Consider the following 12,876-nt stretch of genomic DNA (forward strand, 5'->3'; position numbering starts at 1 on the left):
CATCTCGGTCAAACCACCGATTTCCTGCCTCCTGACCTAACACCACCTTTGTCTCATATTGTGGCCATCTGCTTCCGACCCAAGGGGATGAAGTGGTCTACACTTGACTCCCTTTGGGCTCTGACATTGCCACCCTTAGGGAGCTGGATCCCCATGAGTGAAATAAGCATCACCAGCAATAAAACAAAGAAGGTTGGATTCTGCCCCTGCTCCTTGAATAAGCCAGTGCTTTGTGCTGGAAGGGCTTGCTGCTTGTTCTCTCAGGCTCCGTCTACACTGCAGAGCTATTTCGGGATGCTGGAAGTATTCTAAAATAGCTATTCTGCATCTTTTGAGCATGCCCGTTATTTTGAAATATAACAGGCTTGCTAGTCCGACATCTCTGTAAACCTCATTCCACAAGGACTGAGGGACGTTTTAGAATAGCTTTATTTTGAAATTACCTCAAAATAAGCTACACAAATTGTCACTTATTTTGAGATAAGGGTGCAGTGTAGACTCACCCTCTATATCCTTTCTTTAAGAAAGAGTTGAGTGGTGATCACAAGGGGTAAACATGCCCCAATATCTTAACAAGCTTAACACTCTGATTTCCCCCTTTGTCTGTGATAAACCTCAGTTTGTGTTCCCATGTAAACAGCAATGTTGTTTCATGCTCATAACTAAGGGAAGTGAGCAACAACACTTGGAACAGCACCTTTCCTGGAATTGTGTTGGGTATTTTTCAGGAAAAAGAGTTTATTGATATATAATTTTAACAGACGAGGGAAGCCATTGTGGGGTTTCTGGGAGGGACATTATTTAACCAACACCTACGCCCCGACCCCACTCCACACAAAAACACAGCCTACCAGTCACTGCAATCTAGTCCTCCCTAAAGACAAAATACTTGCAAGTTGGAAGTATTCTTGTTGGAGGACAGAGATAAGTGGTGTCTAGTACAACTTATTTTTCATTAACTGAAGAAGTGGGGAGACTTCATCAGAGGCAAGAAAATTATCCTCAGCCTCTGATTTTGGTGGCAAGATTTTAACAAGGAGTGGCCCAGAGCCCTGCTACAATGTCACTTTCACAGGCAAGGCAGTCTGAGGGGATGAAAGGCAGATGGTTAGATAGAAGCCCAGTAAAATTTTATAGAGATTTTCCTGCTTTTACGAAGGCTCTTATTTTTATAATTAAACAATTTAATGGTATGGCCTTGCTCATAGGCGACTGGTCTCTGTGATAAGGGAGGGGGGAGGTCTATGGCTGTGTCTATACTGGCATCCCTTCCGGAAAAGGGATGCTAATGTAGCACTTTGGAATAGGCAAATCCGTGGGGGATTTAAATATCCCCCGCGGTATTTGCATTAACATGGCTGCCGCTTTTTTCCGGCTTGGAGATAAGCCGGAGAAAAGCGCCAGTCTAGACGTGATTCTCCGGAAAATAAAGCCTTTTCCGGAGGATCTCTTGAAAGTAGGAATAAGAGATCCTCCAGAAAAGGCTTTCTTTTCCGGAGAATCACGTCTAGACTGGCGCTTTTCTCCGGCTTATCTCCAAGCCGGAAAAAAGTGGCAGCCATGTTAATGCAAATACCGCGGGGGATATTTAAATCCCCCGCGGATTTGCCTATTCCAAAGTGCTACATTAGTATCCCTTTTCCGGAAGGGATGCCAGTGTAGACACAGCCCATGTGTGCAGGGAGGGCCATGCTTTGGTTGCAAAGCAGTTTAGAGATCACAGGATGCTCTGTTTGGTCTTTCTGGAATGTTTTGTTTTGAAGGGCTCGCTTATCTTAAGTGCAGAAGCTCCTGATGGGTTTATACATGTTCACAATCTGCAGCTAAACAAAGTGATTATCCAAACTGAGCCTGAGAAAATGCAACTAGAATATAATCTGAGCCTAACGTGCACGTACTCCCCACGCCTTAATCTGTTTTTTCTAAAGGCAGCAGATGAGCAGGGGATGATTTCTGCCAAAGAGGAGGAACTTTTTGATCCCTCTTCAGATAGTTTTGTCACACTTATCAGCCTCTTTGGAGAAAATTGTGTGCACACACGTGAAAGAGAGGGAGGAGAGATGCAAGTGTTTAAGAACATTTCAATATAATTTTTTCAACAATCTCTATGGTCAGATATGTTTCTAGCTTATTCCAAAAGTCCTGGCTGCATCTGATAGATTGGCCTGTTTCTTATCTGATTTTCATGCAGATGCTTTGGATAATCTTGGCTTATTAGTTTAAAATGGGACTATGAATGAGCAATTAGTTTTCAGACATGGTCCATGCAAATACACACATCTGGTACTAAAACATGCCAATCTACCCCACTCCCAGCTCCCATTTAAATGAAACTTCCCCTTAATAAGTTCATTACTTTACCAACATGATTTGCTATACAAGCACTCCCCAGTCTCCACAGTTGAACTTTTTTATGGCCACTAGCCAGGAAACACACCAGCCAGCTAAAGTGGGACTGCAGCTTAAAACAGCCAACTCCAAAGATGCAAAAGAAATTAGGTGTTGGTTCCCTATAGACCCATTCCACTGAGGATCAAAACATGCTCGGCTCCAACTGGTCCAGTGCTCGCCAGACCCGGAGTCATTCAACCCCTCACAGCGCTGGGTGCTGTTTAAATACGCTGCCCCAGGTAAGGCTGAGGAGGCATTTGGGTACAATCCACCCGTGCTGTAATCAGTGGCTGAACTCTATGGTACAAAAATATGTAACTTAACAGGATAAGTTGGAAATGAATTCTTGAGGCTGGGAGGAGGGGAGAGAAGGCTTAGCCCACAGTTCAGAAAAGCCTGGTGCGTGAACAATCACCTTCCCCGTGAAAGTGGTTCCTCTGGCTGAGGATATGTCTATACTACAGAGGGTTTTTTGGAGAAACAGCGGTTTTTCTGAAAAAACTTAAATTACGTCCACACTGCAATTGCGTTCTTTCGGGAAAAAAATCGAAAGAACTGAGGGGTTTTTTCCGACATTGGTAAACCTCATTGTATGAGGAAGAAGCCTTTCTGCTAAAGAGCTCTTTCAGAAAAAGGCGTGTGTGGACGGGGAAGAGGGAGTTCTTTCACAAGAAGAGGAAAGAGGAAAAAACACAGGTTCCCTGGTGGCCATTGCACCCATAGTAATCACAGCTTAAATGCAAGATAGAGTCCATTCAGTGTGGACGCTATCTGTCAAAAAAGCAGATCGCCTTTTCGATGTGCTTTTGCAGTGTGGATGTGCTCTTTTGGAAGAAATCTTTTTAGAAGATCTCTTCTGGAAAAGTTTCTTCCGAAAGAAGCCTGCAGTCTAGACACAGCCTGAGAGACGAGGCCCGTGATCATGTCGGAGGGTGAGAGAACGTGATCACCTGCAGCCTTGTCATACCTTTTCAATGTATAGATCATGGAGGAGCAACCTAGGCTAGTGAGTGGGCTGCATGAGTGGCCCTCCTTCATCTCAGTGGGCCGCAAGATTGTCATAAGCAAGATGGTCTCCCAGGATAAGGTAGTTTTGCTAAATGCACTTGCGTGCCTGGAATTTGCAGGGTGTGCCGACTGAACCAAAGCAGCATTTTGATGGGATGCAAAGGGAGCGCACATCTCTCACAGTCATTCAGCATACACCTCACTTCACGTGTCCTTGCTTTACATGTGTGTCACTTCGGTAACATTGGTAGGAGAAAGCTATGTGAATGGAAGCCAGCGGAATCTAGCAATCTGACGCCTGGGGAACAGTACATAAAATGTGTCCTGGGTCACACACAGAACCTCAATGGGCTGCATGTGGCCCACCACTGGAATAAATCAGACTTCTGTTAGTAAAACTGTGCTATCCCTCTGCACAAGCACGGAAACATGGGGTGCTAGCACCAGCTTAGTTAACAAACCATCAATCCCAACAGAACTGGAAGAGACACTGTAAAAGAAGGGACTCGATATAAACAAATCACAGGGGTTTTTGGGGAGGAGGGGCGCTGTGGTAAACCCATGTGAGCCCTGGGGTGATGTTTGTGTGACTTATTTTAGTTTCACTTCAGCTGATTGCAATGCAGAGGGATGCAGGACTCAACCTGTAGGCATAGCAGGCATGGGGTGAGGAATGTGATGCGCAAGGAAGGGGATGGGGCATGGAGCTAGGAAGTGGGACTTGGATAGGGAGCTGAGTGGTGTGGGAACACTAATTGGGACAAGAGGAGATAGAGGGGCCAGGGACAGAAGGGGCCAGTTGTGAGGTGGGGCTTGAGGGGATGAGGGAAAATGAAGCAAGAGAGGGCCGGAAGTGTCCGTAACCACTAGAACACACTCCCCTCAGAATGTGGAATAGAACCAAGGCTTTGTGAGCCAGTGTTCTTCTGCAGTCAGCTGAGATCTATGAACTCCACTGGAGAAGTGTGTGACTCATCTTCTAGTGACTAGTGTACACAGAGGATGTTAACCTATTACTGCTTTGAGTTACTGTGTTAGGGACAGGTAGGTGAGAGATGTGCAATGGTTTCAGAGACAGATTAACACTTCTGGGAGCCTGGGGGAACACGTGGCTCCATGCGGCTGTGCTGCCCCATGCTCTCTTGCAGGCACTGGCCCTGCAGCTCCCTTGGGCCCTCATTCCTGGACAATGGGAGTGGGCAGAGCCTTCAGGCTAGTACAGCACAGGGACAGAGCTTCCCAGCACTCCCGGTGACATGGCTCCAGCCCAAGGGGGCAATGGGTGAGAAGTTGCAGTTGCTGGAGCTGCCTTCTGCCGACCAGGAAGAGCTGGCTCAGAACACAGAAGCCTTAGTGACTGCAGCCAAGGGTTGTGGCTGAAGGAGGCCCCAATAGCATGAGGCCCTGGGCTGCAGCCCCTGAAGGCCCTTTAATCCAGTCCTGAATGGTTCTAACGATGCTAACCCTGCTAACGATCCACGTGGGTGTCAATATGATGCTCAGAGTTTTAATTCTGTGCTCACCTACTAGTTTTTCCACAGGACTATGTTCTCCTTCAGTGCACAGCATGGACGGTGCACTGTGTGAACTAGAGATGTATATTGAATGAGGCTCTTGTCTGTAGGATCTCTGAGTGAGGTGGAACAATGCAGACAGACAGAGACTGAGAACTTCAGCCAATGGCAGTGGTGAGGGAGGGGGTGCCCACAAATGCAGGACACCTTTCCTTTTCTTCCCTGTTATTCCTGGGGCTGAAAACAAGCGTTTCCCAATGTGAACTCATTGCTAATAAATCTACAGTCAATATTCCTAATTTCAGAGACAGAAATGGTACATGAATACAAATAGAATATACACATTCAGTAGATTACAAGCTTTCCAATGATACCTTACATTAACTATTTTGCATGAAGCATTTTCCAGTTATGCATAGTCATAAAGTACAGGCAGTCCCCGACTTACGCTGATCCGACTTATGTCGGATCCGCACTTACGAACGGGGCTTTCTCGCCCCGGAGCTCACAGGCAGCGGTCAGCCACCTCGACCTCCGGGGCGAGAAAAGCTGCTCCCGGTGCCCCTGGTCTGCTGGGGACCGTCTCCAGCAGACCAGGGGCATCGGGAGCAAAGCCGCAGCCGTGGCGGGGTCCCGTGCTTCTGAGGCTTTGCTCTGGCAAAGCCTCAGAAGTGCGGGACCCTGCCGCGGCTGCGGCTTTGTTCCCGGTGCCCCTGATCTGCTGGGGACCGTCTCCAGTAGACCAGGGGCACCGGGAGCAAAGCGGGTCCCGTGCCAGAGCAAAGCCTCAGAGGCGAGGCACCCCGCCGCTGCGGCTTTGCTCCCCGTGTTCCTGGTCTGCTGGGGGGGGGGGGGGCGCAGCTAGTGTACCCCCCCCCCCCAGCAGACCAGGCTTTTGTTGTGGACCCTGGGGCAGAGCAGCTGGTGCGCTGCCGGTTGGTCCCACAGCGCCGCTCTGGGCACTACTGGAGCAACCCAGCAGCACCCCAGCTGCTCTGCCCCAGGCATCCCCAAGTCAGCTGTTGCTGAAACTGACCAGCGCTGACTACAGGAAGCCCGAGGCAGAGTTGCTCTGCCCCGGGCTTCCTGGAATCAGCGGCTGATCAGTTTCAGCAGCAGCTGACTTGGGGTTCTTAAGTTGAATCTGTATGTAAGTCAGAACTGGCGGTCAGTTTCAGCAGCGGCTGAATCTGGATGCCAGTTCCGACTTACAAACAGATTCAACTTAAGAACAAACCTACAGACCCTATCTTGTACGTAACCCGGGGACTGCCTGTATATGAAATGCACTGTCATAGAGAGAAACTAGCTCTTTTATTACATCTAGATAGTCTCCTTCAATTCTGGAAAGAAGGAAAAGTTCCTCAGGACACGTATGATACAAATATCATTACCTTTTACAAAAACAAAGGCAATAAGGGAGATTGTAACCACTACAGAGGTATTTCAATTCTCAGCATCGCTGGCAATCTGTTTGCTTGAGTGGTGCTTATATAGCTGCAAATACTTGCTGAAAGGGTCTACTCAGAGACACAATGTGGATTTTGAGCAGGTAGCTTTACATGAGAGATGCTATTTCTCTCTTTGCTTACTACAGGAGAAAAATAGAGAACAAGAAAACCACTTTTTATTGTTTTCATTGACCTGACCAAAGCATTTGATATGCTTAGTCAATTCTGTACAAAGTACTTTGAAAACCTGGGTGCCCCCCAAAGCTCCTCTGCATAACACAGTCTTTCCATGACAGTATGCAAAACACAGTACAATTTGAAGTTTTGAGATAAAAAGAAGAGTACAACAAGGTTGTGTCTTAGCTCCTTCAGTGTTTGGAATAGTCTTCTGTGTTTTTAAATGCATAGCTCAAAAGTACTGAGAAGCTGTTTATTTTATGTAATCTGAGGGTAAGCTGTTCTACTTTGCTAGACTGAAAGCAAAGATTAAGGTGTGAAAAGTTGTTCTGGGAGAATTTCTTTATGCTGATGACACTGCTCTTGTCTCTCATAGTGAAGTTCATCTACAAGAGCTCATAAATCACCTTCAAGATGCATGTAAAATTTTCTCACTCACCACTAGTGTGAAAAAGACAGTAATCATGGGGCAAGGCACAGAATACCAGCCTTCCATTACACTCAGCAATATCCATCTCCAAACTGTGGATTCATTTTGTTACCTGGGAGCTCTTAAGAATTTGTTACTGGATGAGGAGTTGGACATATGTATTGCAGGCCCGTATGCAGGAATTTCTGTGTGTGTGTGGGGTGCTTTCTTTGGAAATGTGGAAGGATGTGAATGCACCCCCCATGGTTCCCCAAGTAAGTGGGGAAATCAGCCCCAGCCTTCCCCCAGCTGGCCAGAGCATGAGAGAGGGAGAGTTGGGCAGTGTGCTGCTCCTGCCTTCCCCTAGCCAGCCAGAGCATGCTTACTTGTGAGACAATGAGGTGGTGCGTTCACACCCTTCACACACACCCTGCGTACTGGCCTGTATTGGAGAGGCAGACACCAATTTTGGTCACCTCTCAAAATGAGCATGAAAGAACAAGAAGCTTGTGATGAAGACTAAAATCTTGATTTTTATAATGCCTGCATAGTCAGCATTCTCCGTTAGGGCCGTATGATTGGGTACCTGCGTTGTACAGGTTCCCTGCAAGTGTTAAAGGAATCCCCCAGAGAGTCTGTGCCACAGAAAGCCAATAGGAGTGTTGATCAGAAGAAAGCCAATAGGAATGCGGATTGAAGAATAGCCAATCAGAGCAAAGCAAGCCCTGTACAAAAGGAGCTGAGAGATGGGAGGAATCAAGAGAGCCCTGGGAGAAGGTCCCTGCAGGGAAGGAACCATTAGCACCATGAGAGTGCAGTGCTGGGCAGTTAGGGGACTCCTAGACCAAAGTCCTGAGGCAAGGACAGGGAAGGTGCTAGGGGAGTGGCTCAGGGAAGCAGAGGAAAGTCAGTGAAGGGCGGAGGGAGGCTGCCCTGGGGTGGGGCCCAGAGTAGTGGGTGGACCTGGGCTCCCACCTTCTCCCCACACTTGCTAAGGGTAAGAGTGGCCAAGTGAGACTACGATTTGCCCCTGAAGCAAGAGGTTAGAGTGATGACTGCAGTGGGCTACAGAGATGAGTGACAGATAGTGGGCTAGTACTACTCCCCTGGAAGCAGGGAGGCAATAGGGCATAGCAGAGCCAGAGGGCAGTGCCTGGGAAGGGTGCATCCACTCCAGGGAGAGAGATGGGCTCAGAGGTGAAGATGGTGAGACCTCACCAGAGGAGGGTGCCCTGCATGAGGATGGAGCTAATTCTCAGGTACCTTGTCACAGGCAGTGAGGTATGGACCTCATATAGCAGGCAAGAAAAGAGACTCAATAGCTTCCATCTATGGTGCCTGAGATCCATTCTAGGCATCACCTAGCAAGATAAAATTATGACAAAGAAGTGCTAATGAGGGCACAAATCTCCAGCCTGGCAGCTATTATCAAGCACAGGACCTTCACTGGTTAGGTCCTGCGCGTAGGTTGCGAGATGGAAGGCTTCCTAAAGACATCTTATAGGATGTCAAAGACAGAGAGGATGCCCAAAACGTAGGTTTCAAGATGCTGGCAGGCAAGACTTAAAATGCTTTGGTATCGAGTCACACAATTGGGAAGCCTAAGTAAAAGATCGTTCAAGTTGGCAATCCAGTCTGGAGACAGGCATTGCAGAACGTGATAAACAGTGGATCTCTACACCCAGAACAAAAAGAGAGACTAAAAAATGAGCGAGTAGCTCTGGACAACAGGAAAACACCTTTTGTTGCACTCAATGCATTAAAATCTGTTTCTCTAGAATTTGTTTTTACCAAAGGGCTCAAAAGAGCTAGATAGATTTATGGAGGTTAGGTCCATCAATGGCTATTAGCCAGGATGGGTAGGAATGGTGTCCTGAGCCTCTTTCTGTGGAGATGGGTGACAGAGGAGGGATCACGTGAGGATTCCCTGTTGTGTTCCATCCCTCTGAGCATCTGGTATTGGCCACTGTTGGCAGACAGGATACTGGGCTGGATGGACAGTTGGTCTGACCCAGTATGACCGTTCTTATGTTCTAAAAAAGCTGCTACCCCCAACTGTGACCTCTCATCTGCAACAACTAAATGTCTGTTAAGACAAATGGGGCCCTGTATACAGAGAGTTGTGAAATGAGTAGCCTAATGTCATTCAAAAGTCAGTGGCAGAGGAATTTAGGAGTTCCAGGTCCTAAACTCTGTGCTCAGAATACTGCACCAAACCCCTTGTAATTAGTGCTTGTGTGTAGTAAGCTTTTTTATTTGTAACTGAAAACTAATGATAAGGAAGGGAAAGTTCTAGGGGGGGGGTGAGGAATCCTGCTCTAGTGGTTTCTGGTAGAGATAAATAAAGAATACCTTACGTGCTAACATTGTAAACTCTTATTCAAGGCAGGGACCATTGTGTGTGTGTGTGTGTGTGTGTGTGTGTGTGTGTGTGTGTGTGTGTGTGTGTGTGTGTGTGTGTGTGTGTGTAATACTTAACCCAATAGGTCCTGATCCATGGCCAGGACCCCAGGGTATTCGCTCATCACAAATAATACTATTCTGAATGCCTTGATTCAGGTCGATCGGTTCCTTTATCACATGCGTCTGTCTGATGATGTATTACATGATGTGATGACTCGCTTCCAAGCAGAGATGGTGAGGGGTCTTGAAAGAGATGCTCACCCAACAGCTGCTGTAAAAATGCTGCCAACTTTTGTACGGTCAATTCCTGATGGGTCAGGTGAGTACCCTGGTGCATTATTACTTTTTCTTTGGTTTAAGGTATGGCTGGATTTAAGGGTTGGATTTGGTGGCGATGGGGAACTTCAACTACTCAGACATATATCGGGGAACTAACCCAGCAGGTCACAGATTATCCAATACATCCTTGGACTGCATTGGAGACAATTTTTTATTTCAAAAGGTTGCGAAAGCTACTGGGGGGAGGAAGGAGGGAGCTGTTCTAGATTTGATTTTAACATATAGGGAGGAACTGATTGAAAATTTGAAAGTGGAACACAGCATGAGTGAAAGTGTTTATGAAATCATAGAGTTAGTGATTCTAAGGAATGGTACACGGGAGAAGAGCAAAATAGAGACAATGGCTATTAGAAAGGCAGATTTTAGTAAACTCAGAGAGCCAGTAGGTAAGGTACCATGGGAAGCAAGACGAAAAACAACTGAAGGAAGTTAGCAGTTTTTTAAAGAGACATTATTAAGGGCCCAAAAGCAAGCTTTTCCACTCCCTAGGAAAGATAGAAAGCATGGGAGGAGACCACCTTGGATCAACCAGGATATCTTATATGATCTAAAAATAAAAAAGGAGTTTTATAAAAAGTCACATTACAAAGGATGAATACAAGCAAACACCACAGGTATGCATGGGCAAGATTAGAAAGGCAGAGGCACAAAACGAGTTCAAACTAGCTAGAGACAAAAAGGGTAACAAGACATTCTATAAATATATTAGAAGGAAGAGGAAGACCAAGGACAGGGTAGGCTCACTGCTCAGTGAGGAGGGAGAAACAATAACAGGAAACTTGGAAATGGCAGAGGCACTTAATGAATTCCTTGTTTCGGTTTTCACAAAGAAGTCTGATGATGAAGGAATGCCTAACATAGTGAATACTAGAGGAAATGGAGTAGGTTTAGAAGTTAACATAAAAAAAAACAAGTTATAAAATGCTTAGAAAAGTTAAACTTAAAAAGCAACAAATAGTCTGGTAGCACTTTATATACTAACAAAACATGTAGATGGTATCACAAGCTTTTGTGGGCACAGCCCACTTCTTCAGATGACCAGAGTTTTGAGATTAGGATGTCCAGACTCAAAATAAATAGGGGAGGAAGGGAAAAAAATGGAAGGTGGCAGGAGACAAGAAGCAAGGGGTATGAAAATATCAAAGGGAAAACCTAATAGGCAAAACTGGTAATCTATAAGGACCTAAAAATTGGATAGTTAAAAGAAGCAGATAAGGATCATAGAATAGCAATTAGAGAGGAAGGGTACTAACACAAGAATCTACACAGACAAAGAGCTGTTAGCACTTTCATTGTTTGTTTGGTTGATAATGTTCTAGCCATCCATTATCTCGATTGAGGCCATAGGTGTGAGAATTAAATTTAGAACATCCTAAACTCAAAACTCTGGTCATCCGAAGAAGTGGGCTATGCCCACAAAAGTTCATGGTACCATCTATGGGTGCGTCTAGACTGGCAAGATTTTGCGCAAAAGCAGCCACTTTTGCGCAAAAACTTGCCAGCTGTCTACACTGGCCACTTGAATTTGCGTAAGAACACTGACTTTGTAATGTACAAAATCAGTGCTTCTTGCGCTCCCACTCGGGAAAAAGCCCTCTTGCGCAAGAATACTTGCTCAAGAGGGACAGTGTAGACAGGGAAGAACTGTTTTGCACAAAAAAGCCCTGATGGCTAAAATGGTGATTGGGGCTTTCTTGTGCAAAATCGCATCTAGACTGGCCATGGATGCTTTTGTACAAAAGCACTTTTTGCGCAAAAGCATCTGTGCCAATCTAGACGTGCTTTTGCGGAAATACTTTTAACGGAAAAACTTTTCCGTTAAAAGTATTTCCGCAAAATCATGCCAGTCTAGACGGAGCCTACATGTTTTGTTAGTCTATAAAATGCTACCAGATGATTCATTGTTTTTTAAGTTTATCCTGTACAGACTAACTTGGCTGCCCCCTGAAGCTTAGAAGAGTTAGATGTCCTCAAGTCACCGGGGCCTGATGAGATGCATCCCAGAATACTTAAGGAGCTGATAGAGGAGGCATCCGAGCCATTCATGATCATCTTTGAAAAATCATGGAAGTCAGGAGACATTCCAGAAGACTGGAAAAGAGCAAACATAGTGCCCATCTATAAAAAGGGAAATAAAATCAGCCCGGGAAACTACAGGCCAGTCAGTTTAACTTCCATGCCAGGGAATATAATGGAGCAAGTAATTAAGAAATTCATCTGCAAATATCTGAGGTTCAGGCTCCCCAGCACTGGGGTGGCAGTACTGCGAGGTGCCTCCTGCTGTCCTACCATGGGGCTGGAGCACACAAAATCTACTAGGCTGGGCCTCCCTGGCTCCCATAGACTCTGCTGTGTGAGGGGAATGTGGGGAATGTCTTTCTTCTTCTCAGTCAGGGGCCAGGTGTGGGTTTTTTTGAGGTTTTTGTTTTGTTTTTGCTTCTCATTTGTGTGTGGCCCAAGTGACTTTTCTGTGGGTCAGTTCCCAATAGGTTCCTCACCCCTGAGTTAAAGTATTATTTTTATTGACATTTCATGTGTAAGGGTTCTGGGCAGTGGGGAGTTCTTGTTAGTGAGAGAGCGCAGCAGGCAGTGCTGATTGGGGAAGATGATTCTTTCCTTCATCATGAGTATGTCCACACTGCAGCTGGGAGTAAACCTCCCGCCCCCGTCACAGATTCATGCTGGTGGGACTTGAGCTAAAAACACCAACTAAGGTTCATAGAATCATAGAACACTAGAACTGGAAGGGACCTCGAGAGGTCATCAAGTCCAGTCCCCTGCCCTTGTGGCAGGACCAAGCACCATCTATATCATCCTGATAGATGTCTGTCCAACCTGCTCTTAAATATCCCCAGAGATGGAGATTCCACAACCTCCCTAGGCAACTTATTCCAGTGTTTAACCACCCTGACAGGTAGGCTAACAATTTTCAGACTCCTCATAACTTCCAAATCCAAACTAGTTTCCTCTGTGCACAGGGTCCCCACCAGGGCCTGATTAAGGCAGAGGGACTGGGCAGCTGACTGGGGTGCCAACCTATTGGGGGCGCCGGATTGAAGTGGTAAGGGGCGCCGCATGCCTGGGGGCATGGCTGCACACCCAGGGATGTGGCCGCACATGTGCTGCTCGTCCAGGGGCGTGGTGCCCCTTACCATGTCAATCAGGTGCCGTGCACCGTGTGCCT

General features: G+C 46.5%; 1 protein-coding gene across 2 annotated transcripts in view; it reads left to right on the forward strand.

Annotated features, from left to right (window-relative positions):
* LOC102451581 (hexokinase HKDC1) overlaps positions 1-12,876 on the forward strand; it is a 52,568-nt gene that overhangs the window by 1,827 nt on the left and 37,865 nt on the right. The window contains exons 1-2 of one of the 2 annotated variants that reach the window (XM_075934938.1): positions 4,311-4,443; positions 9,510-9,672. In XM_075934938.1, coding sequence (XP_075791053.1) covers positions 9,531-9,672 — 142 coding nt within the window. In that variant the 5' untranslated portion in view covers positions 4,311-4,443; positions 9,510-9,530. Of the gene's footprint in view, positions 1-4,310; positions 4,444-9,509; positions 9,673-12,876 lie in introns of those variants that run through there. The other variant, XM_075934937.1, reaches the window with a different exon arrangement.

Source organism: Pelodiscus sinensis, chromosome 8, assembly GCF_049634645.1.
Source record: "Pelodiscus sinensis isolate JC-2024 chromosome 8, ASM4963464v1, whole genome shotgun sequence".
Taxonomy (NCBI): domain Eukaryota; kingdom Metazoa; phylum Chordata; order Testudines; family Trionychidae; genus Pelodiscus; species Pelodiscus sinensis.